This window comes from Chiroxiphia lanceolata, chromosome 12, assembly GCF_009829145.1.
Source record: "Chiroxiphia lanceolata isolate bChiLan1 chromosome 12, bChiLan1.pri, whole genome shotgun sequence".
NCBI lineage: Eukaryota > Metazoa > Chordata > Aves > Passeriformes > Pipridae > Chiroxiphia > Chiroxiphia lanceolata.
The window spans coordinates 16,048,311-16,072,576 of record NC_045648.1 but is presented as its reverse complement, the minus strand read 5'-3'; the positions used below and the strand labels follow the sequence as shown (position 1 = coordinate 16,072,576).

At 59.8% G+C, this 24,266-nt stretch overlaps 3 protein-coding genes across 7 annotated transcripts; 2 read left to right on the top strand and 1 right to left on the bottom strand.

Moving 5' to 3' along the window:
* Positions 1–635: 635 nt before the first annotated feature.
* NR2E3 (nuclear receptor subfamily 2 group E member 3) lies at positions 636–4,292 on the bottom strand. Its single transcript, XM_032700131.1, has 8 exons — positions 4,235–4,292; positions 3,052–3,202; positions 2,153–2,256; positions 1,809–2,063; positions 1,541–1,722; positions 1,084–1,315; positions 901–1,006; positions 636–825 (listed from the first exon to the last, which is right to left on the bottom strand). Exons 1-8 carry the CDS (start codon positions 4,290–4,292, stop codon positions 693–695), a joined length of 1,221 nt encoding a protein of 406 aa, XP_032556022.1. The 3' UTR covers positions 636–692.
* A 3,780-nt stretch (positions 4,293–8,072) lies between these two features.
* On the top strand, positions 8,073–10,926 carry LOC116792798. 4 transcript variants are annotated; one of them, XM_032700136.1, is made up of 7 exons: positions 8,295–8,401; positions 8,570–8,587; positions 8,805–8,879; positions 9,037–9,054; positions 9,345–9,501; positions 9,581–9,813; positions 9,906–10,926. In XM_032700136.1, the coding sequence occupies exons 2-7, from the start codon at positions 8,570–8,572 to the stop codon at positions 9,924–9,926; spliced, it is 522 nt and encodes a 173-aa protein (XP_032556027.1). In that variant the 5' UTR covers positions 8,295–8,401; the 3' UTR covers positions 9,927–10,926. The 4 variants fall into 4 exon arrangements, with proteins under 4 accessions (XP_032556025.1, XP_032556024.1, XP_032556027.1 ...); XM_032700135.1 differs by having other exon boundaries at positions 9,300–9,501; XM_032700133.1 differs by lacking the exon at positions 9,345–9,501 and having other exon boundaries at positions 8,075–8,401.
* A 1,415-nt stretch (positions 10,927–12,341) lies between these two features.
* On the top strand, positions 12,342–23,939 carry AP3B2 (adaptor related protein complex 3 subunit beta 2). Of its 2 annotated transcripts, none has more exons than XM_032700612.1 (27): positions 12,342–12,491; positions 15,059–15,134; positions 15,226–15,300; positions 15,430–15,525; positions 15,604–15,764; positions 15,894–15,960; positions 16,589–16,771; positions 16,887–17,063; positions 17,270–17,367; positions 17,639–17,693; positions 17,838–17,909; positions 18,064–18,126; positions 18,356–18,488; positions 18,571–18,680; positions 18,756–18,932; positions 19,017–19,203; positions 19,305–19,423; positions 19,634–19,745; positions 20,115–20,325; positions 20,400–20,571; positions 20,661–20,715; positions 21,141–21,247; positions 21,378–21,609; positions 21,721–21,805; positions 22,340–22,437; positions 23,114–23,252; positions 23,483–23,939. In XM_032700612.1, exons 1-27 carry the CDS (start codon positions 12,379–12,381, stop codon positions 23,631–23,633), a joined length of 3,324 nt encoding a protein of 1,107 aa, XP_032556503.1. In that variant the 5' UTR covers positions 12,342–12,378; the 3' UTR covers positions 23,634–23,939. The 2 variants fall into 2 exon arrangements, with proteins under 2 accessions (XP_032556503.1, XP_032556502.1); XM_032700611.1 differs by having other exon boundaries at positions 16,884–17,063.
* Positions 23,940–24,266: the final 327 nt, after the last annotated feature.

The following is a 24,266-nucleotide window of genomic DNA, read 5'->3' as shown; positions in this document are numbered from 1 at the left end:
CACCCCTGGCCAGTGTCACCCCTGGGCTGGCATCACCCTGGGCTGGGTGACCCCTGGACAGTGTCACCTCTGGACTGGGGTCACGCTGGTTTGGTGTCACCCCCAGCCAGTGTCACCCCTGGTCTTGTATGTCCATCATCCCCAGCCCTTGTCACCCCCAGACTGGAGTCACACCCAGGGTGTCCATCACCCCTGTGGCCAGTGTCACCCCTAGGCTGCCATCATCCCCAGCCAGTGGCGCCGGTCTTGTGTCACCTCCAGGTTGGCACCACCCTTGGTCCTGTGTCACCCTCAGGCTGGTATCACCCCTGGCTGTTGTCACCCCTGGCTGTTGTCACCCCCAGGTTGGCTTCATCCCTGAGTGAGTGTCCCCCAGGCCAGTGACCCCCTCAGGTGGCAGTGGGTTCCCATGGTGCCGGGGGTGCCTTGCCTGGGTTCCTCCAGCATTTGGGACAGTGGCACCATCGAGCCCCCACCCCTGTGAGGTGCTCCCAGTGCACTGGGCACTCAGGGACATTTCCCTGCCACCAGTGAAGCTGGTCCCAGCTGCTGGGGGCATCCCACAGTCCTGGCCACCTCCCTGGAGACGGGACCATGGGCCCCTTCACACCCCAGGGTGAGGAGATCCAGGGTGAGGGTGAGGGTGGCAGTGCAAGGGGGCAAACAAGCCAGGTGACAGCGGGGTGGGAATGTCAGTTCTTGAACATGTCACACAGCAGCTTCTCCATGGGGGTGTTGCCAATGGTCCGGCGGAAGAAGAGCAGCTCCACGCGCTCCGAGGAGATAAAGCGCAGTGCCGGGAGGAGCAGCAGCAGCTTCCCAAACCTGGGGACAGAGTGGTGGCCATGGGTAGGTGTCCCTCCCCTGGTGTCACCTGTGGGGACTTGGGGACAGCGGTACCTGACGGGTTGCCCAGGATAGTGGGAACGGTTGTGCTGGCCCAGCATCACCTGCGACTGGTCCTGCAGGTTCTCCACCTGCTCGGGGTCCTTCAGGCCACGGGTCTCTGCAGGGACAGAGGGGTGATGGGGTGGTGTGGGGACAGGGGGACGGCCAGTGGCAGGTGCTGGTGGGTGCCCTCACCTGGTTTGAAGAGCACCACAGCCTTCATGCAGGCAAACTCGGTGGGGTCGACGGCCAGCGCCTTGAAGCGGCCGAGGGTCTCCTGCAGCGCCCGGACGTCCAGGGCAGCCGGCAGCAGCTTCCCAGGGGCGGGCTCGGGGACAGCCAGCAGCGGGCAGCTCTCCAGGGGCATGGACCACTGGATGGCGCAGAGCAGGAACAGCTCACTCCATGCTTCCTCCAGCAGGATCACCTGGCGAGAGCAGGGAGAGCCCCAAAACCACCGTAACCCCCAAGGCCTCCAACACCTCCAGCCACCACCGCTGGTTGGGCTGAAGAGCATCTTCTCTGGGGGTGCCCCAAGAATGTTGTGGAGATGCTCCAGCCATCCACAGCCCACTGGCTGCCTACATATTTTGGGGTCCCTGTTGCCCCATAGGGGGATCCCCAGTTCCCCATGGGGATCCCCCAACCCCACCTGGTCACGGAAGGGCAGGTTGGAGAAGACGGGCAGGTTCTTGGCCCACTTCACAGCCATGAAGAGGAGCCGTGCAGAGGTCTCGTAGATGTTCTCGGGGCTGGCTGCCGGGTACGGTGCCACCTGGTACTCGCCGGTCGCCCGCTCCGGCTCACTGCCCGTCACATCCACTGTCTCATCAGCTACAGGGATGGAAGGGGACACTGGTGGTCACCACACAGTGGAGACAACACCCCCACCCGTCCCCTCCCTACTGGCAGCCACCCACCATCCTCAGGCTCCAGCTTGGCGCAGGTCTCAGCCGTCATCAGGCTGGCCATGAAGCGATGGTTGGTGGGTGGTGTGGGCGCCCGCGGACCCGGGGTGACAGTGACAGTGGCACCGGGACCACGAGGAGCGGGACAGGGTGATGGGGGCACCTCACGTGTGGTGGCCACGTGCTCTGGGGGCAGCTCAGCATCCAGCTCGATGCTGTCCAGCCGGACCTGGGCCGTGCTACGGGGCTGGCGCTCGTTCTGCACGGCTGCGGGGAAAAGGTGACATCAGCACTGGCCACTCGCTGCCACCCCCTGCCATCCGTCACCATGTGTGTGTGTCTGTCCCCCATCTCACCGTCCTTGTTCATGCCAGCCTGCAGGCACTTCTTGAGCCGGCAGGCCTGGCACTGGTTGCGATGTGCCTTGTCCACCGGGCACAGCCCCGTCCCCGCCTGGCACCTATGGGGAGAGGTGGCACCTGGCTGCAGCCACTGCAGTGGCCCCTGTCCCCACAGAGTGTTCTGCCTCCATGGGTGCCATGTTCTGGGGGTGCTTTGTCCCTGTTGGGTGTCTTGTCCCACCCACCATGGGTTTACTCCAACAAGTGCCCCACCACAGTGGGTACTCTGTCCCCAACAGGTGTCCTGTCCCCAGTGGGTGCCCTGTCCCAGTGCATACCCTGCCTTGATGGGTGTCCTGGACCCATGAGGATGCCCCAGACACCCCCCCATCTGGTGTCTCCTCCACTGTTTGCCTGTCCCCTGGTTCCTGCCCTGCTTGGGTTCAAGTCCCCCTGGGTTGCTGCCCATCCATTGCCCATGTCCTGGGGTCCCTGCCCTGCTGAGTGTTCATACTGTGGGACCTTACCCCACTGGGTTCCTGTCTCCAAAGTCCCTGTCCCACTGGGCATCCATCTTCCTGCGTCTCTTCCCTACTGGCTACCCCATCCCCTGACTCCCTATCCTAGTGGGTTCATGTCCACCTGATCCCCATCCCACTGATTGCCCACTCCCTGGGGCCCTTGCTCTGCTGGGTGCCCCTACACTGCTGGTTGCCTGTCCCCACCATTCCTGCCCCACTCTCCATCCTCTGCATCCCTTCCCCTCTGGGTGCCCAACCTTGGGGTCCCTGCCCTGCTGGGCATCCTTTTCCCCATGGTGTCCATCCCCAGGGTCTCTGCCCCACTGGGTTCATGTTCCTCTGGTTCCTGCTCCCCTGGCTGCCCGTGCCCCCATTCTCTGCCCCCATTCCCACCTGTAGATGAGCTTCCTGCGGACGCTGCGCTTGAAGAAGCCGCTGCAGCCGTTGCAGGCGTAGATGCCGTAGTGCTTCCCACTGCTGGTGTCCCCGCACACCTTGCACAGCAGCACCGGGCTCAGCGCCTTGCCCGGGGCCGGGCTCAGCCCTGCAGGAGCAGAGCCGGCGCGCTCGGAGTGACTCCAGACCTCCCGCTGTCCCTTGTCCCTCCCACCAGTCCCTGCTGCCTCCCAGCATCCTGGCAATGGGGTGGCTCCCATCGCCACCGGTCCAGCCCAGGGACATGGACGGGGACTCTGCACAGGGGTTCGCATCTTTCCACACCCCAGCACCCAGGGTGATGCGAGATGTGTTCTCATGTGACTTTAAAAAAAAAAACAAAAAGGGATGAAAGGGTGTCCCTAAGAATGGGGACTCCAAGCGTGCCAGTGAGGGGACTCTGAGCATCCCAGAGAAGGGTTGCAATCAGGGATGGGAGGTGTCCTGCAGAAGGGACACCTCGGGGGACATGGGGCATCCCAGAGAAGGGTCACAGCAGGAGACAGTTGAGACCCTGGAGAAGGGCTGGTGTTCAAGGGGATCCAGGAAAGGGTTGTGGCTGGGGACTGCAGGCATCCTGGATAAGGGGCATAACTGGGGACCCCAGGGATCCTGGAGAAGGAACATGATGAGTGCCATGGACATCATGGAGAGGGTTGGGAACTGCAGGCATCCCAACCTAGAGAAGAACCACAATGGGGACCCTCACCATCTTGGAGAAGTGTGACAGCTGAGGACCCGAGGCATTCCAAAGGACCCTGATGGGGACCTTGGGCACCCAGGAGGAGCATCATGATGAGAACCCCAGCCACTCTGGAGAAGGATGACGATGGAGAAACCAAACATCCCAGAGAAGAACTATGATGGGGGCACTGAGTATCTTGGAGATGGACCATGATAGGGACCCACAGGTATCTTGGAGATGGACCCCAATGGGGCCCAAAGGCATCCAGGTGGCCGTGCTGGGGACCCCAGGCATCTTGGAGCTGGACCGCAATGGGGACCTCAATTATCCCAGAGGAGAACCATGAAGAGGACTCCCAGAATGACCACAGCAGGGGCCCAGCCATCTCAAAGCCCCCCCCGGTGCCTGCGGTCCCGCCGTGTCGCCCCCGCTCCAGTAGAACGTTCTACCTCTTACCCGTGGGGCTCTCGTCCAGCCCGGCGCTCACCACCGACCCCGCCGGGGACGCAGCCATCCCCGACCCGGCGTTCCCGACCTCTCCCTGTCCTGTCCGTCTGGATCCAGCGCGGTGGGTCTGGCGAGGCGGTGAGTGCTCGGGCAGCTCTGCGGGCAGCGGGGCTCTTGCCTTGCTCTCTTCAAGGCGGCTTAGGCGGGCGCTGTGTAAGCAGCCGCCTCTTTGTCACCCTCTTAATCTTTAGTGTCTGCGCGGGGCGGGGGGGATCAATCAGCCACGCGATGAAGAATTAAAAAGGTGCTGAGCCCCAGCCCTGTAACCCTAAACCCCGCGACACCCAAGCCACCCCCCCGCGCGCCGCCGCGGGCCACCGTGGGAGTGTTACCCTGTCACCGCGTGTCCACCCCCCCAGCACCGCGAGGCTGAGATTGCGGCAGAGGCGGGAGATGGGGATCGGGGTGGGGACCCCCCATCTGTGTGTCCTCCCCCTTGGGACCCACCGGTTCCTGTAAGCACATAAGCCCTTCACTAAGGCGGTTAGAGGGGAATAACGAAAAGTGGTAATTAAGGGGGGTAATTTCCCTGCCCCCAAGTAATTAATTACCGGCCCTGATGGCAAGGGGAGGGGGGTGCTCGGTGGGGGTCCCCCTGTGCCTCAGCTTCCCCTCCCGGGGGGCAGGAGGGGGCCCCGGGGGTGTTAAGGCTGCTGACACCGCAGCGGGTGGGGGCCAGGTGGCCCCCGGGGTTACGCAACCACCGCTAAACCCTCGCGGTGACAGGGCAGCACAATTTGGGATTTGAGGGCTTTAGCTGCTAAACCCCCCTCTACCCAGCTCAGGGGGGTGGCGGGTGGCCACTGTCACCCGGCCCGGGCTGTCCCCAGCGATGGGCCAGGCTGAGGACGGGTGTTCCGGCCCCCTGTGTCCCTCCCTTCGGGGGTCTCAGAGGTGTGGCTGCAGTGGAGGTGTCCCAGGAGACAGGTACTGGCAACAGATCCCTGCTGAGGGCTGGTGGTGGTGACATCAGTGGATCCGAGGGCTGGGGGTCACCCCTCAGGCATCCCTGACTGCTGTGCAGCTGCCTGCAGCATTCCTGCATCTCCCTGCCTGCACCCTGGCTCTGTCATCCTGCTTCCAACCTCCTTCCTTTCCCCCTGCCTGCAGCGTTCCTCACTGCACTGCAACTCCATCAACCTTGCCCGCACCATTGTTCCATGTTCCCATGTGTAGCATCATTCCATCACCCTTCCTGCCTCTACATGGCTCCACTGTCCTTCCTGCCCACACATGGCTCCATCCCTGCCTGCGCCAAAACTCCATCCCTTCCTGCATCATGGCTTGACCTCTGCCTTCACCACAGCTCCATCCTTGCCACCACCACAGCTCCATCATCCTGCCTTCACCAGGGTTCCATCCTTGCCTTCACGTTGGCTCCATCCCTGCCTTCACCACAGCTCAATCCCTGCCTTCATCACAGCTCCATCCCTGCCTTCACCGTGGCTCCATCCCTACTTTCATCATGGTTCCATCCTTGCCTGCACCACAGCTCCATCCTTGCTGCCTCCATGGCTCTGTCCCTGCCTTCACTATGACTCCATCCCTGCCTACACCACAGCCTCCAGCCCCCCTGCACCCCTGGGACCCCTATTCCCCCCCGGGGTACCCTGTCCCACCCTGCAGCACCCGCCCTGACCCAGATCTCTGACTGCCGCCATCTGGGGCGCGGCCGCCCTCCTCCTGTGGCAGAATTATGACGCTGGGCTAATGCGGCAGGAGCAAGCTGTCACCTGCCCTGCCTGGCCCTTCGGGGCCTCCAGACCCCTGGCCCGTGGGTGAAACATCTCCCAGTGCCTGATCCGGGGATACCAGGAGGACCCGCACCCCGGGGTGCCAGTCCACCCATGGGTGACACGGGGACCTGGTGGCAGGGGATGCCGGGCGGTGACCAGCGTGGCGATACACGCTGAGTCGGCTAATTTGCCCGTCCCCTCCTCGTCCATCGGGTAAAAGCCAGCTCCAGAGCAGGGATTTGGGAGGGGGATTAGCAGGGCCAACCATCTGCTGCCAGCCAATCATCAGCACCCCCAGGAAAGCCAATAATTACAAAAATATGGTTTCTTCCCCTGTTTCTCCATTATACCCAGCTGGGCGCTCTCCCAGAGGTGGGATCCCCGCAGAGCAGCACCCCGTCCCCCTCCTGGGATGAGCACCCCATAAGCACCCAGCTGGGCACCCATTGGGGCTCAGCCCAGCCTGTTTTGGGGAGCGACCCTGACGCCGCAGCCGAGGGGCTGTGGGTGGCGGGTGGGGGTGAAGGAGCAAACGTTAAAGCCCGTGGCGGGGTCGTGACTCGGCTCGGTGACAGACGCTGGGGCAGATGCCACAGGATTACCCAGCCTAAAACCTTGGGATCTGCCCCCCTTCTCCCCAGCAGGCAGAGAGCGTTTAATTACTAATTTACTAATTACCCAAAGATGATGGCGATGGGCTTGAGACCTGTGGCTGGGAGCAGCCCCAAGGCTCCAGCCACCCTAATCCTACTGGCCACAGGAAACTCACAGATGCACCCTGGCCAGGGGACAGCTCGGTTGGGAACATTGGGTGACCCAGGGAGGCACCGCTGTCCTGGCAGTCCCACTCCTGCTGGTGATGGCACAGGCTGGTGGGGAACCAGAAGGAGATGATGGGCATAAAGGGGAGATAGTGATGGCAAGGAGGGGATGATGATCAGGACAAACTGATGGGCATGAGGAGGAGATGACAGGGACAAGGAGGTGACAACAAAGATCAGGAGGGGGTGGTGGGGATGAGGAGGAGATGGTGGAGACCAGGGCAGAATGATTTGGAACCAGGAGGAGATGATGGGAGTGAGGATGGCATGATTTGAAACCAGAAGAGGATGAAGGAGACCAAGAGGAGATGGTGGGGACCAGGAGAGGACAACAAGGATCAGGAGGGCACCATGGGAATAAGGAGGAGGTGATAGAGACTGGGAGAGGATGGTTGTAAACAGGAGAGGACAGTGAGAACCTGGATGTTTTAATGATGACCTAGAGACAACAACAAATGGTGGAGAGCAGGAGGTGACAGCACTGACCAGGAGGGGATGATGGAGACCAGAACAGGACAATAGAGACCATGTGAGAATGATGGGGACCAGGAGGATGTGATAGGGACCAGGAGGGTGTGACAGGGATCAGGAGGGGGCAGTGGAACACAATAGGAGTGGATAGGGATCATGAGGAGATAGTGAGAACTGGCATGGGATGATGGGGACTGGGATGGGATGATGTGGACCAGAGTGGGACAGTAGTGACAAACAGGGGCCAAGAGAACCCAGAGAAATGGTGAGGACCAGAAGATGATGATGGAGACCAGGAGGGAACACTGGGGACCAGAAGGGTGTGATGAGAACTGGAGGGTACATCAGGGTGGGACAACAGGGACAAGGAGAGGATGGTGGTGTTCAGGAGGGGACAAGAGCAACCAGAAGATGACACAAAGGTCCAGGAGAATGGCTATGGGACTGGAGGTGGCTGGGAAGGGTTAACACGGCTGCCTGCCCTGAGCCAGGTCCAGGCCAGGCTCGGGTTTCAGCTGTAATTAGCTCTTGTTTATTGGAGGCTCCGTGATAAATGATTCTTTGGAGGTTGCCCGATGACAGAGGGTGACAGTCACCCACCCGAGCCCTGCCAAAGCCTTCACTGACCCCCCGGCACAAGGATTAAAGTTTAATGTGACTCCAGAGCTGACCCCGGTCATGCACCGCCCCTGGGGACACAGAGCCAGAGAGAGGCTGGTGACCATCCAGGGCCAGAGAGTTTTGGCACCAAGAGGTGATTTGTCACCAGCCCGCTGGCCACTGGCTGTCAGTGTGTTGTGGCCACAGGGTTGTTTTGTGACTCCTTTGGGGTCACTCAAGAGGTCTGTGGATGAAATGTCACACCAGGTTGGGTTTGTCCCCCTGGTACTGGCCCCACATGATGGGCACGGTGCCACAGTGCAGCCAGTCCGGGCACATTCCTGGGCACCGGCAGAGCCATGTGCTGGTGCCAAGAGCCACCACGGTGTTCACTGGGGCGGGTGGAGGTCCTGTCCCACAGCTACCTTTGGAGCAGCAGCAGCTTCAGGACCACAGTGAAGTGAGGAGACCTTGGAGGTGTCCCCACGGTGAGGGAGCAGGGCACGGCACAAGTGCCAGGACTGGTACAGTGCCTGAGGCTGTGGGTTTCAGCAGGGTGACGTGTCACCACAACTGTTTGGGGACAGAGAGGTCCCTGAGGTGGGGCTGGGCACAGCCCTTGTCCACAGCCTTCAGGACATCTTTTCTCCTTGCAGATGAACCTCCTCGCCCAGGTAAAGGGGGAGCTGGCACGGAGGACACCTGCACCCAGAACCCCTGGACCCCATGGCTGGGACCTGCCTGGGGCTGAGTCTGGGGGATGGGAGGAGCCACAGGGGGCCTGGGAGGCTGCTCTGGGCTAGGGAGGGTGCTGGAAGGGGTGGATGTCAGCAGAGGATGAGTGTCAGCAGGGTCTGGGTCCCTGTCTTGCTCTGCCCCCTCTCTCCACAGGTGAGCTCCCTCCTGCAGACCCTGCAAGCCCCAGATTGGCTGTTCCTCCAGCCCTGGCACTGGCTGGGCTCCTGGGTGAGACTGGTTTGGGGGTGCTGCCATAGGGACCCCCACCAGGGGCTCAGGCACAGGGCTGGCAGCAGCCCAGGCAGGGGCTGAGCCGTGGCACTGGTGCCCTGGGTCCCCTCTCCCCTGTGCCATTGGGGCTGATACCCACTGTTTGTCCCCCCAGGTGAGCAGCTCCAGGCAGGTAAGTGCTGGCATCCCTGCTGTGCCCTGCACTGCCCATCTCAACCCTGGCACGACAGGGCTGAATCCTGCATGCTCTGCTTTTCCCTTGGCATCCAATGGTGCTCAGCACCTAGAGGAGGTGGCACCTTCCTGGAGGGTTTCCTATCCATGGAAACCCGGGGATGCAGGATGAGCCAGCGGGTTGGTTGATGCTGCTGGTGTCCCCGGGGCACCAGTGGCCCTGAAACACGGCTGGGTCCCCAGGTGGTGGGCGGGGCGGTGACTACGGCGGGTTTCTTCCTCTGCGAGGGGCTGCTGGGACAGCACTTTGACGTGGTCCCCAACGGGGTGGCCAAGCCCCAGCCCGGGGACCTCTTCCTCTTCCCGCTGGCCTCAGGGGGCCCCAGCTGGTGGAGTGCCCACGCTGGTGTCTACTGTGGTGACGGGGAGATCATCCACCTGGAAGGTGAGCCCCAGGAGGTGTCATGGTGTGGGGACACCCCCCTGGAAGGGACATGGGGTATAGAGTGCCCTTTGCCCCCCAGGCAGCTCGGGGACTTCACCATCAGGGATTGTGGCCAAGCATGGCAAGAACCACCTCCTGCGAACGCGGGGTCCGGCCAAGGTGCTCCGGAGGAAGGGAGGGATGGATGTGGCTGCCCTGCAGCAGCGGATCCGGGCAGCCATGGAGCAGGTGGTGGAGTACGATGCCATCACCTGCAACTGCATCCACTTTGCCCTTGCCTTGCTGGGGCTGGGCCAGCTCGCCGGTGCCATGGTGGGTGCCACCACCAGAGCAGGTGCCACTGCCCTGGGAGACCTTGGCTCCTGCTCCAGCCAAGTGTCACCACTGCCCACCTTCTCTCCCAGGTGTCCCCAGCGCTGCAGTGATGGAGATGGACGTGCTCCCGGGGAACATGTGCAGGTGGAGCATACTTCCCTGAGGACCAGGCTTTGGCATCCCTCTTGTGTGGAATTAAATGGTTGCATGGAGACCCTGTGTCAGCCTTGTTTGATGTGTTGGTTTTTCCCTTTTCCCAGAAGTTGCTATCAAGTGATGTCCCACTTTGGCACATCTTAAAGGGAGTGGCCTCTCTTTGCTCCCCGTGGCCTCCTGAAAAAGACATCTCCTCTTTCATTGCTGGTATTTGATTTTGAGCACAAAAATTAATATTCTGTGGGCTGCTGGGTTGAAAAAGAGCCAAATGGCTGGACCGGGTCTGGCTGGAGGTCAGTCACTGTTGGTGTATCCCAGGGGTCAACACTGAGTCCAGTCCTGGTCAAACATCTTCATTATTGGTCCAATTGAGAGGGCAGAGTGTCCCAGCAGTGAGTTTGCTGCTGATACCAAGCTGGGAGGGGTGGCTCATGTGCTGGAGAAATGGGTCAAGAGTAACTTCATGAGGTTCAGCAAGGGGAAGGTGCTGCCTTCCCAGGGTGACGAACAACCCCAGGCACCAGAAAAGGCTGGAGGGTGATGAGCTGGAAAGCAGCTGGGCAGAAAAGGGCCTGGGGATTCCTGGGGGACATCATATTGACCATGAGCCAGCAACATGCTCTTGGGACCCAGGGAAGGCCAAGAGCACGCTGAGCTGTGTTAGGAGGAGCATTGCCAGCAGGTCCAGGGTGGTGATCCTAGCCCTTCTGGAATACTGAGCTTTCCAGAGGGACATGGACATACTGGAGAGACACCAACAAAGGGCCACCAAGGGTTTGAGAGAGCAGTTCTCATAGGAAGAGAAGCTGGGGTGGTTCAACCTGGAGAAGGGAATGTCCAGGGGGATCTTATCAGTGGGTACCAACACCTGATGGTGGAGTAAGGAAGACAGAACCAGGCTCTTCGCAGTGTCTCCTGAGGGTCTCCAGGAAGACTCCAAAGTCCCCAGAAAGGCTGTGGGGTTTCCAGGGGCCTTGGGGTCCCCAAACACAACTGGGGTCTCCAGGAGGGCTGTGGGGTCTCTGGGAGGGCTGGAGTGGGTGCCCACCTTTCTACGTGCAGCAGATTAATTGTTGTGTATTAATTAGATGCTTTATTAAATTCTGCTCCCTGAACCATGCCTGTTTTCCCTCACTGCCTCACTCCTGTGGGATGGGGTGGGAGCACTGCCTGACCCACACAAGCTCCTGGGGTTGGTCTGCTGCCCAGGAAAATAATAATGGGAATATCTGCCAATAGCAAAAAAAACCCTGTGAAAAAATAAAAAAAAATCATACAAAACCCCAACTGTAATAATATCTATAATAGCTCTAATTTACATTAATATATTATATGAAAAATTATATAAATATAATAATATCTATAGGCATATTTATAATAACATGTAATATATATTTTAATATATAATTTTAATATATAATAATATAGTTCACATTGAATAATAATAATATAGTATAGAATAATACCTATCATGCTATTGATAATGTTATATGATCTATAATATCTTCAACAATATCTACAAGAATAATATAAATTAATACAATACCTAATATATATAATCGTTCAGATATCATACATTATATATACTACATACTATATAGCATATAATTTAGAATATATACTGTAACGATAGAATATAGAATATAAAATATTGAATAATGTAATATATTGAATAATATACTATATTTTTTATAATATATACTATAATATAGTTAATATAATCTGCAATATAATACAACACAGTATAACAAATATAATATATAATATATTGCATACATTACACCATATATGGGTTGTAGAATGTAGAATGGATTATGGATTATGGATAATACTGTATGACAGAATATAGAATATATATAACATCGCATAATTAATGTAATCGGTAATATATAAAAATGTATAGTATGTCTGCTTCATAATATATTATGTATGAAATATAATGTAATATGATGTGATAATATATATTATAGCATCCTAACATACAATATCATTTACTATAATGTAATTTAATGAAATATGTCTAATTATAATTATACATAATAATGTATATTACCATAATTATACATTTTGTATATTATTATAATTATATAATTTAATGATTCTAATCTGGGATGAGGTGTGAGCTCTACGCTAGTCACTCTACAGCCACGTCCCAGCATTCCTTCTCTTGAAATCCCACCTGTATTCCCGCCGCCCGGCACTCGAACCTATGCGGGAGGTGGGACCTGCGGGGCGGGGGACTTTTTAGGGGGTGCAAAGCCCCCCCTCCCATCCCAATCCCGGTGGGGGTCGGTCTCGCCGGGCGCTGCCCGGGGCGGAGGTCGGGGCTGGCCCGTCCCCTCCCGCGCTGACATCAGTGCCGGCGTCCCCCCCCCGCATCCCGCATCCCGCATCCCTCCCGCCGCCATGGCCGCCAGCCCGGCCTACGGCGAGGAGAAGGGCGGCTCCTCCAGCCTGGGCGAGCCCGAGTACGGCCACGACCCCGCCAGCGGCGGCATCTTCTCCTCCGACTACAAGAGGTGGGGACAGTGCGGGGACAGGGGACAAGGCAGGAGCCTGGCGCGGCGGCCGCCACCGCAGGCCTTGGCCGCCGTGCTCGGCGGGGACGTGGTACCCGAGCCAGGGCTGGAGCGGTCCCCGGGATGGGGACGGGGATGGGAATGGGGATGAGGGATGCGGACAGGGATGGGGACACGGGATGCGGTCACGCCGCCGTCGCTGCAGGTTGCAAAGGTCGCTGCAGGTTGCAAAGGCCAGGGAGGGTTTTGTGGGAAAACCCCAGAGTTTTGGAGATGGCGTGGTTGCAGGGGAATGTGCGGGGACCCCCACTGCACCCCCTCCTGGCCACAGTGTTCTGCTGTGGCTCTCGTGGGGTGACAGCCCCCCCTAGCCGAGGTCCCTAGCTTGGGGGGAGGGGGGCGCTGAGAAATGTCACCCACCCCTGCGTGGGGCAGGCTGCTGGGAGGGCAGGGATGCACAGGAAGGCGGGGGGTGTCCTGGAGCTGCAGGAATGTAGGGATGTCTTTGTCCCCACCTGCCCTGGCAGTGTCCCCAGTCTGGCTGTGTCCCCTATCCCTGCCCTTCTGGAAGTGTCCTCCAGTATGACAGTGTCCCTCCAGTACTGACCCTCTGGAAGTGTCCTCCACTCTGAACATGTCCCCCACCCTGACCTCAGTGTCCCCAGTCTAGAAGTGTCCCCCCCTCCCTGTACCCCTCCGTGATACCACATTGTCCCCCCCTCTGGATATGTTCCTCCTCCCTGATTCCCTGGCAGTGTCCCCAAGCATGACAGTGTTGCCCCACTCCTGGCCCTCTGAAAGTGTCCCCCATTCTGGATGTGTCCCCCATCTGTGACAGGCTGGCAGTGTCCCCATGTTGTTGGGTCCTACCTTCCCTGAACCTCTGTCAGTGTTCCCCCCTCCCCAATGGCCTGGCAGTGTACCCCACTGTGACAGTGTCCCCCCAGCCTCCAGCAGTGTACCCCTGTCTGGCAGCGTCACACTCCTACCCCTGACTATGTCCCCCAGTATGACAGTGTCTCCCAAGCCTGATCCGTTGGCAGTGTCCTCCAGTCTGGCAGTGACAACCCAGTCCTGGCCTGCTGGCAGTGTCCCCAAATCTGGAAATGTCCCCTGACCCCTGCCCTGCTGGCAGTCCCCCTGGCTGGCCATGTCCCCCATCTGGCAGTGCTCCCCATCCATGACCTACTAGCAGAATCCTCATCTCAGAGTGTGTCCCTTCCCTGAACCCCTGGCAGTGTCCCTCAGTTTGGCCAAGTCCCCCCCTCTCTCACCCCTGGCAATGTCCCCTGGCCTGGCTGTGTGTCCCAGCAGTGTTCCTCTGCCCCCAAGCCTGGCAGTGTCCGCATACCCCCTCTGGCAGTGTCCCCCAGCCCTGGCCACCCTGGCTATGTTCCCCAGTCTGTCCCATTCCCCTCAGTGTCACCCCACCACCCACGCAGGACATCCATAGGTGTCCCATCATGCCACCCCACCACCCAGGTGGGTGTCCCACCATGGTGTGGGGTCCCTGCCCAGGACTGAGCCACTCAGCACCCAGGGAAGGAGCTCCCTGCAATGTCCCCAAGCCCCAGCTGCAGGTCAGATGTCACTCGGGACGTGACATCCCAGGGTGGCCTCATCCACCACGAAGGGTGTTGCAATCAAGGCTGCAATCCAACCCCAACTTCAGCATCAGGTTTCAGCTGACTGTGCCAGGCACCGGAGCGGGGCCACAGCCCTGCCACTGTCCCCAGAGCCACCACTTCTGGCCGAAGCCATGCTGTCCCTGCCGCCCGTGCAGAAGCTGCTGCAGCAGCTACCAGTGGGACCGGCCAGCCGGCCAAAACCACCGGAGAGTGGTGACGTGGCTGAGGAGGTGACAAGCCCGGTGCTGGCCACTGAGGCTGGACAACCAGCCTGCTACAGCGCCCTGCGAGCTGATGAGCTGCGGCCACTCGCCGGCACCGAGCCTGCAGTGGCCACTGGCACCGGGTCACCACCACGGTAAGACTCCCCCAAGGAGCCCCCCCAGCCCTCCGATGACGGTGGCTCTGGACGAGCATTGTCCCATGGGTGCCACCCCCAACTGATGCAGGTGGATGCAGCCTTGCAGGTGCCCCCAGTTTGGGGAGGACACATGTCCCTTGTAGAAGAGGACAGTGGTGACAACGAGCCTTACAAAAGGCTGGTGGCATTTCACCAGTGCAGGGATGGGACTGGGGAACAGCTTTGCGTCAGGGTGCACTGGCACATCCATGACACCATGTCCATGAGGGGACAAGGGACACCCAACCAAACTGGGATGGAGCTGGTCATGGGCACCTGCAATTTGGGGACATTGTAGGGTAACAACCACAGCCAGGACAGGACGGGGTCTTTATCCCAGTGCCTGGGATGGGGACAGCACTGGGTGCCAGCACCATGCCAGTCCCTCCGGCTCCTCTTTCACCTGGCTGTAACCCAACTCCTGTCCCCATAAATACTGCATGGCAAAGGGTTGGATTGCCGGCCTGGCGGGCTGGGAGGAGAAAAACAGGACTAAAAATGGTTAAAAATGGGAATTTTTTTCCCCTGATGTGGTGCAGACATGATGACCTCAAGGAGATGCTCGACAGCAACAAGGATTCACTCAAGCTGGAGGCCATGAAGAGGATTGTGGCGGTGGGTGTTGTTGTCACCGTCGGGGACCGCTGCCGGTGCCGAGCCATGCTGTGCCGGCCACCCAGTGTCACACTGCTCCTTTACCCCCTAGATGATCGCCCGGGGTAAAAATGCCTCTGACCTCTTCCCAGCTGTGGTGAAAAATGTTGCCTGCAAGAACATCGAGGTGAGGAAGGTCTTGGGTGGCCCTAGTGACATCCATGGGTGTCCCCAGGGTCTGGCGCCTTCCCTGCAGGAGAGTTTTGGGTGTGGGCTGTGTTTTGAGGGGCTCTGAGATGGCACCTTCACCCCGCAGGTGAAGAAGCTGGTGTATGTTTACCTGGTGCGCTATGCAGAGGAACAGCAAGATCTGGCCCTGCTCTCCATCTCCACCTTCCAGCGAGGACTCAAGGTGGGATGGTTTGGGGACCCAGGGGGCAGTCTGGGGGAGCAGAGAGCCCCCACTGCAGCCCCCCACATGTCCCCATAGGACCCCAACCAGCTGATCCGCGCCAGCGCCCTGCGGGTCTTGTCCAGCATCCGCGTTCCCATCATCGTGCCCATCATGATGTTGGCCATCAAGGAGGCCGCCTCCGACATGTCCCCGTACGTGCGCAAGACAGCTGCCCATGCCATCCCCAAGCTGTACAGGTAACAGGGGTGTCAGCTCCTAAATTCTGGGGCTGCCAAGAAGGGTGTCAGTTGCTTGATGCAGGCAGGGACAGGCAGGGATGGGGAGGAGTTTGGTCCAGCCGCACCTGCCCTGCTTTTCCTTTGCAGCCTTGACTCGGACCAGAAGGACCAACTCATCGAAGTGATTGAGAAGCTGCTGGCGGACAAGACCACGGTGAGCAGGGCACTGTGTCTCCCTTGCCCCTAAACTGGGGACATCACTAGCCTAGTGTCCTTGAGAGAATGGAGATGTCCCCACTAAACTGATGTCCTTGTGGGAATGCAGCCATCCCCGCAGGGTTGGCATCCTCCTGGGGATGCCATTGTCCCCACTGATCCAGCATCCTCACAGGGATGGTGATGTCCCCACCAGATTGGTGTCCTCATGGAGATGCAGCCACCCCTGCAGAACTGGCATCCTGGTGGGAATGCTGCTGTCCCCAGTGGGCCAACATTCTCAGGGGGAATCCACCATCTCCACTGAGCTGGCATCCCTACAAGGAAGCCACTGTTTCCACCAAACTGTCATCCTCATGGAGATGCCACCATCCCCACCAAACTGGCATCCTCATGGAGATGCCACCATCCCCACCAAACTGGCATCCTCATGGAGATGCCACCATCCCCACCAAACCACCATCCTCATGGATGTGCCACTATCCTCACCAAACAGTCTCATGATGAAAATGCCACCATCCCCACCAAACTGGCATCCTCAGGGAGATGCCACCATCCCCACCAAACCAGCATCATGATGAAGATGCCACTACCCCAGTGAGTCACCTTGGGCTTTCCCTTGGCAGCTGGTGGCTGGCAGTGTGGTGATGGCATTCGAAGAGGTGTGCCCAGAGCGCATCGACCTCATCCACAAGAACTACCGCAAGCTCTGCAACCTGCTAATCGACGTGGAGGAGTGGGGGCAGGTGGTCATCATCAACATGCTGACCCGCTACGCGCGCACACAGTTCCTCAGCCCCAACCAGAATGTGAGTTCAGGAGCCCAGGGTGCCCTGGGAGCCTCGAGGTGTCCTGGGAGCCCCCAGGGAAGTGAGGTAAGGGGGGGTGCTCTTGGAGGGTGCAAGGTGTCCCACCTCCCAGCAGGAGTCCTTGCTGGAGGAGAACGCCGAGAAGGCTTTCTATGGCTCCGAGGAGGAGGATGCCAAGGACGCCAAGGCAGAGGCAGCCTCGTTGGCCAAGCGCAAGCCCTATGTCATGGACCCCGACCACCGCCTGCTCCTGCGCAACACCAAGCCCCTGCTGCAGAGCCGCAACGCCGCGGTGAGACCCTCACTCCAACCCTGTCCATCCTCTGAGGCCTCATCCCCACAGGCCAAGGAGACACTGGGGTGCTTGAGGGACACCCAGGGATGGGTGTCCCCAGGGTCAGGCTTCCTCCAGGTGCTGCCAGGTGGGACTCTGGGGGACAGAGCCATCCCTCAGGGTGTCCTCATGCCAACTGGTGACGCTCAGGTGTGTCCCTGCAGGTGGTGATGGCCGTGGCACAACTCTACTTCCACCTGGCACCCAAGGCAGAGGTTGGAGTCATCGCCAAGGCGCTGGTGCGGCTCCTGCGGAGTCACAGGTCTGTGGTGCCTGGGTTGTGGTGGTCTCCTACCCCTCCACCCCAGTAGTGGGACCCGTGGGGAGCTCCAAGACCCTGGGAGAGATGCCCAAAAAGCCCATCCCCAAAGGGACATAATGTTGGAGAGCTTTTTGGGCAGGCCCAGTCCAGACACAGGGTGGAAGCATCATGGTGGCACCACTTGTGGTGGGTCCTGCCCCCTATTGACAGGGACTTGCCAGGGGGGTCCGGCCCTGCCCCACTGATGGTAGCCCCCTCTCTGTCCCCACAGCGAGGTGCAGTATGTTGTGCTACAGAACGTGGCCACCATGTCCATCAAACGGCGGGTGAGTCTTGGACTTGGTGTGGGACGAGTTATCCCTATTGACTCTGGAGCAGAATGAGGGCTACCCAACAGGGTCACCAGAGCCTGCAGAGGGCCTCAGCAAGGGGGACAGGGATAGCACTAATGCTGCTGGCTCTGCATGCAGGGGATGTTTGAGCCCTACCTGAAGAGCTTCTACATACGCTCCACGGACCCCACGCAGATCAAGATCCTCAAGGTGAGCTGGAAACACCAAGCAGAACCCATCAGGGGTGGCTTTGGGGCTTCATGGAGCCCTTTCCTTGGGTCTGCTGTCCTCAAGCCCTGGGGACAGGAGGACAGCAACGCCCTGTCCCCTGGCATGTCCCCATGCTGCCCATCTCTTCCCACAGCTGGAGGTTCTCACCAACCTGGCCAATGAGACCAACATCTCCACCATCCTGAGGGAGTTCCAGGTATGCCGTGGCCACACTGAGGCCACCGGGGTGTCACCCTGGCATGGCTCTGGGTGCCAAAATACCATCATAGAGGAGACAGAGGAGAGCCCCATCAGGAGGAGTAGGCTGAGGCCATGCCAACCCCATGAGTGGTTCCAAAGGGCCCCAATGTGTGACCACTGCAAGGGGGGATACCTGGCACTGAAATGTGGGTGACACGTCATGTGTGTCTCCCATGCCTCTGCAGACCTACATCCGCAGCATGGACAAGGACTTCGTGGCAGCCACCATCCAAGCCATTGGGCGCTGTGCCACCAACATTGGGAAGGTGCGGGACACCTGCCTCAACGGCCTGGTCCAGCTCCTCTCCAACCGGGACGGTGAGTGCACGTGGTGGGAGTGAAAAGGGAGCTCCATCGCTCTTGGGGCAAGACCTCGCTAAGGCCGGGTCTCTGCCCACAGAGCTGGTGGTGGCTGAATCTGTGGTGGTCATCAAAAAGCTGCTGCAGATGCAGCCAGCCCAGCACAGTGAGATCATCAAGCACATGGCCAAGCTCACCGACAACATCCAGGTGGGTCAGGGCATTGCATGATACGCAGGAGCTGAGGGGTGGCAGCAGTGCCACATGTCCAGGGGCATTTTGCAGGTGCCAATGGCGCGGGCCAGCATCTTGTGGCTCATTGGCGAGTACTGCGAGCACGTGCCCAAGATCGCGCCCGATGTGCTGCGCAAGATGGCCAAGTCCTTCACCAACGAGGAGGACATCGTCAAGCTGCAGGTCATCAACTTGGCGGCCAAGCTCTACCTGACCAACTCCAAGCAGGTACTGGGGGTGTGGTCCCACGATGCGCCTCAGTTTCCTCAGCTGGGAGGGAGAGGCTGGCCCTGATCGTGTCCTCTGGCACAGAGCAAGCTGCTGACCCAGTACGTCCTCAACTTGGCCAAGTACGACCAGAATTACGACATCCGCGACAGGGCTCGCTTCATCCGCCAGCTCATTGTGCCCACCGAGAAGAGCGGGGCCCTCAACAAGTACGCCAAGAAGCTCTTCCTGGCCCAAAAACCCGCTCCTGTCTTGGAGTCCTCCTTCAAAGGTACCCATTCCTGGTCACAGGGCATGGGGACACAGGGCCAGCTGTCACTGCAGTGCTGCATGGCTGTCCCTGAGTTGCTGCCACCTCTCCCCTTGTCATAGATCGGGACCATTTCCAGCTGGGCTCCCTGTCCCACCTGCTGAACGCCAAAGCTGTGGGATACCAGGAGCTGCCCGACTGGCCAGACGAGGCCCCTGACCCCTCTGTGAGGAATGTGGAGGTGTGTGGTGCACCTTGGCTGCATGGGCCCAAGGTGGGGGCACCATCTCAAGGTTTTGGGAGAGGCCCAAAAGGTGCCCGGATGCTGTTTACCTGCCCCATGTCCCCTGTCTAGTGTTCACACACCCGCTTGGGGACAGGGGGGATGAAGGCTGCTGTGGGTCTCCCACCCATGGGTGATGGCCCTGCTCTGTCAACCCTGTGCCGGCAGGTTCCTGAGTGGACCAAGTGCACCATCCGGGAGAAGAGGAAGGAGAAGGTGGAGAAACCTTTCTACTCGGACTCGGAGGGAGAGTCAGGGGCCACGGAGTCGGCAGACAGCGGTGAGGACCCAGGGGTATGAGGTCACTGTTGCAGGGCCATCAGTCAGGTGCCAGGACGGTGGAGCCATGGGACAAAAGTGTCATCATGGTGGGGCCTCAGACAGGAGGCACTGCAGTGGGGACATCCATTCATAGTGGGGACATGGCAGGGGATGTATAGGGATGCAGGGGGGGATTGTGGGGATGCAGTGGGATGCAGTGGGAGGATGGGAGGATGTGGTGGATGCAGTGGGACACAGTAGGAGGATGAGACGCAGTGGGTGATCGGATGGGGGGATGCAGTGGGATGATGGGATGCGGTAGGATGCAGTGGGATGATGCAGGGGCATGGTGGGATGCAGCAGCAGGGCTGAGCTGTGCCCCCTGCAGAGCCTGAGTCCGGCAGTGAGGAGAGCGGCAGCAGCAGCAGCTCTGGCAGCTCCAGCTCTGGCAGCGAGGAGGAGGAGGAGGAGGAGGAGGAGGAAGAGGAGGAGGAACACAGTGAGGAGCAGTCAGAGGACAAGGAGGAGGAGGAGGAGAAGAGGCCGAAGAGGAAGGAGAAGGAAGGCTCCCGGAAGGCAGCCCCGAGGAGTGTGGGCAGGTACCCTCTGGAAAATGGGGGTGCCCCCAGCCAAACCTCCACCTCAGCCCTCCTGAGCTGGGCTCTCCCCACAGTCCCAGTGAGGAAGAGGAGGAGGAGGAAGGGGCAAAGAAGTCCAAGAAGAAGAAGGCCCTGCAGGGGAGGAAGGGCCGTGCTGAGACCTCGTCAGAGGAGGCCAGCACCTCTGAGAGCAGCTCCTCTGGCTCTGACTCAGGCTCCGAGGCAGAGACCAAGCGGAGGAAGGCGGTGAGGGCAGGGCTGGGCTGGGCTGGGCTGGAGGAAAGCATGGGGACACCCAGACCCCCCCCTTCACCCCCATCTCTACCCCCCTGCAGCCCCCCAGCAGCAAGGCCGGCCCCAAGGAGATCTCCCTGCTCGACCTGGATGACTGTGAGTGGCTGCCCAGGACACACAGGATGGCCATGGTGGTGGTGCTGAGGAAACTGAGGCACCGGCACCCACCCCAGTGGGACCAGGGACTTGTGGGCCCTTTGGGAGCTGCAGAGTTGGGACAGGGATGGGTGGGGTGAGGGGTCCTTTTCTGCAGAGGATGGCTGTGAGACATGCAGATGTGCCCATGGGATAGGCCCTGTGTGGCTGTGCCCGGGGGGTTGTGTCTTACACCCAAGGAGCTGTGCCACCAGGGCTGTCCCCATGGAGCTGTGCCACTGGGGCTGTCCCTGTGTGGCTGTCCCCATGGGGCCATGCCACCACAGCTGTCTCCACATGGCTGTTCCCATGTGGCTGCCACTAGGGCTGTCCCCAGGGGGCTGTGAGTTCTGTTAACCCTCTCTTCCTCCATCCCCACCCTGCAGTCACTCCCCCTCCTCCCCAGCCCATCCCCTCCAGCAGCATTGTCTCCACCAGCCTGGTGACTGACCTGGAGGGTCTCACGCTCACTGACACCTCCTTGACACCCACCGTAAGTGCCCCCCACGCCTTCCACAGGGAGCTCCCAGGGCCCCTGTCACCCACAGGGGGTTTTGGGGACCCCTGTCACCCACAGGGGCCACAGGGTGTGCTCGGCAGCCCACGCTGGTCCCTCGGTGCAGCTGCTGAGCCCGGCGTTTGGCACGGTGAAGACGTACGAGCTGCTACACCGCATGGCTGGCGAGGGGCTCGCTGTTGAGTACTGCTTCAGCCGCCGACCCTTCCCGGGGGACCCCCACATGGTGGCCGTCCAGATCCAGATCTCCAACAACACTGACGCTGAGGTGAAGAACCTGCGGGTCAGCGAGCCCAAGCCGCTCTCCGGCATGCGGATCCAGGAGTTCCCCGAGATCGGTATGGCGTGGCACAGCACGGCATGGCACGGCTGTGATGCTGCAGGAGAACGGGGACAGGGGTTGGTGGGTGGAGGGGACATGAGATGCAGTGGCACCCCTGTGGTTCCAGAGAGCCTGGCGCCAGGGGACACGGCCAGCGTGGTGATGGGCATTGACTTCTGTGACTCCACCCAGGCGGCAAACTTCCAGCTGTGGTGAGCATCTGGCACTGGGAAGGGCAGGACGGGTGTCCCCAGGGATGGAGGTCAGCAGAGTAGGGCATCGGGTGCTCCAGGGATGGGGAAAGTGGGATGGGCACTGATGTCCCTCCAAGGGATATGGAGCAGCTAGGGAGAGGGAACAGCAGGACAGACCACAGCATATCCCAGGGGATATCCCAGCAGGACCAGGCATGGGGTATCCCGGGGATGGGGGACAGCAGTACAGGCCATAGGGTATCCCAGAGTATCGGGGACAGCAGGACAAGCACCAGGGTCCTTCCAGGGGAGGGAGGAAACTGAGATGGGCACGGGGTGGTTGGGGGCAGTAGGAAACTCACTGGGCTCCCTGCAGGGGACAAGGAGGTGGCAGCAGCTCCAGGTCCAGCCTGATGGGTTCCCCCTATTCCCAAGCCCTTTTGTGCCTCAGTTTCCCCCCAATCATCCCTGCCCAGGGCAGGGATAGGAAGTGGGACATGAAGAGGGGACAAATTTTGAGCATGTGCCCCCCTCACCTGCCTGTCTCCCCAGCACCCACACACGCCACTTCTACGTCTCCATCCAACCACCCGTGGGGGAGCTCATGGCCCCCGTCTTCATGAGTGAGAACGAGTTCAAGAAGGAGCAGGGTGAGTGGGGGACAGGGATGGGGACAGAGCGGTGTGCGGGCACCCACTGCTGACACTCACCCCTGATTTTGTCCCCTGTGCCGCCCTCGCCGTGGCCCTAGAGCACCTGGCACGGCCGGGTGAGGGTAAGTGGCTGCTCACAGGCCCCTAGACTAGCTCTGTTCCCCTAACCTCCTCCTGCACCCCCAGCCTGCGGGTTGGGGTCACCAACCTGGTGCTGAGGTGGCCCTGCTGGGTCCCCACAAGGCATGGAGGGCTCATGCCACCCCTGGCGCTCCCAGCACTGTATCCGGTGAGTGATTAGGATGCCCCGGCCCTGTGTTCCCATGCTCCTGGAGCAGCACATCCCTGCCCTGGCCCCATGGATGGGGGGCTGTGCTGAGCAGGGGGTGCTTGGTGACCTGCAGCATCCAGCCCCATCACTACTGGTGACAGGAGCAGCCCATCCACCAGGCAGAGACATGGGGATGAGCCTGGGCAGGGTTGCGAAAGAAGGATTTTCCCAAATCCACTGAATCCTGAATAAGGAGCAAGCAGGGCAGCCAGCTTAGGATGTGCTGGGGGACCAGGATACAGTGAGCTGGCAGCTGGAGGGACTTAGTTTGGGAGATGGCAAAGCAGGGCACAGCAGGGAGTGTGGCTGGAGACGGGCAAGCCCCTCTGCTGCCTGCTCCAGGGAAGCTGACGGGCATGAGCGAGATCACGGAGAAGCTGACGCTGCCCGAGAAATGCCGGAGCGACCATGCCATTGTCCAGCAAGTGACCTCGGCTGCCAATGTGGGACGCGTGCCCTGCGGTGCCAGCAACGAGTACAGGTAGCTGGACTCCCACACCGGGATCAGGCAGGTGCTGTCACCTCTCTAGTCCCACCTGAATCAGAGTGGGGACACTCAGGGTTTCCTTTAGGACAAGAAACCTGCATGAACCCACATGTGACAGTGGCTGTGGGTGGAGGTGCCTGTCTGGTCCCTGCTGGAGCATCCCAGGGGACGGGAGGGAGACAGGGGACAGCTTGCCCTGAAGCTCCGTGTTCACTATTTGGCAGGTTTGCAGCCAAGACAGTGACAAGTGGGAGCCTGGTGCTCATCACCCTGGAGCGGCGGGAGGGCGGCGCGGCCCAGCTGACCATCAACAGTGAGAAGATGGTTATCGGCACCATGCTGGTGAAGGACATCAGCCAGGCCCTGGCACAGTGACAGCCGGGCCCCACCACACCCACGGCCCTGCCCTCCCACTCCCTCTGCTCCACACTGCTCCCTAAAACATTCCCTGCCCCGATCCCAAAAGGGGTGGCAGGCAGCGACCCCTGGGCCGGCTTTGCTGCTGGAAGGAAGGAGCGGGACAGGGCACATGGGATGCAGGGAGATGTCCTACTCGGAAGGGTGGCAGAGGTTCCAGCCTCCACGGAGCACAGCGTGCCCCCAGCCCCTCACCACCATCTCCCAGTGTAACCCTTATTTATTATGTCCAGGATCTCCTAATAAAGCTCTTCTCCAACCTGCTCCATTCCCCTCTGCTCTGTGTGCACAGTGGCTGGATCAGCCCCAAACTCCCCCCATGCTGGGCTTTGCCAGCCTCCTTTGGGCAGCCACAGGGACATCAGGGGACCAGCCATCCCTTAGGCAACTGGGAACATGCAGAGTCTCCCAGGAGTGTGTGGCTGCTGTCTCCTGAGAACATGGAATTGGGGTGAACCCTCTGGGGCAGGAGGCATTTGGTCCAACCAGGGATCCGAGGAGTCCTGGGAGGGTTCCAGCTATTTATTCAAGGCAGAATTGCTCATGCTTTGACCACAGAAGTACCTGCTACGTCAGGGCTGGGTCTGTTCT

Coding starts and splice junctions, on each gene's coding strand:
- NR2E3 (XM_032700131.1), bottom strand. CDS start 4,292: ATGGCTGCGTCCCCGGCGGGGTCGGTGGTGAGCGCCGGGCTGGACGAG. Junction 1,723..1,808: donor CAAGCTGGAGCCTGAGGATG/GTGGGTGGCTGC, acceptor CCATCCCTGTAG/CTGATGAGACAGTGGATGTG. Junction 1,007..1,083: donor TGTGGTGCTCTTCAAACCAG/GTGAGGGCACCC, acceptor CTGTCCCTGCAG/AGACCCGTGGCCTGAAGGAC.
- LOC116792798 (XM_032700133.1), top strand. CDS start 8,164: ATGAAATGTCACACCAGGTTGGGTTTGTCCCCCTGGTACTGGCCCCAC. Junction 9,814..9,905: donor GCCAGCTCGCCGGTGCCATG/GTGGGTGCCACC, acceptor CTTCTCTCCCAG/GTGTCCCCAGCGCTGCAGTG.
- AP3B2 (XM_032700611.1), top strand. CDS start 12,379: ATGGCCGCCAGCCCGGCCTACGGCGAGGAGAAGGGCGGCTCCTCCAGC. Junction 15,765..15,893: donor GCCATCCCCAAGCTGTACAG/GTAACAGGGGTG, acceptor TTTCCTTTGCAG/CCTTGACTCGGACCAGAAGG. Junction 17,910..18,063: donor CGCAGATCAAGATCCTCAAG/GTGAGCTGGAAA, acceptor CTCTTCCCACAG/CTGGAGGTTCTCACCAACCT.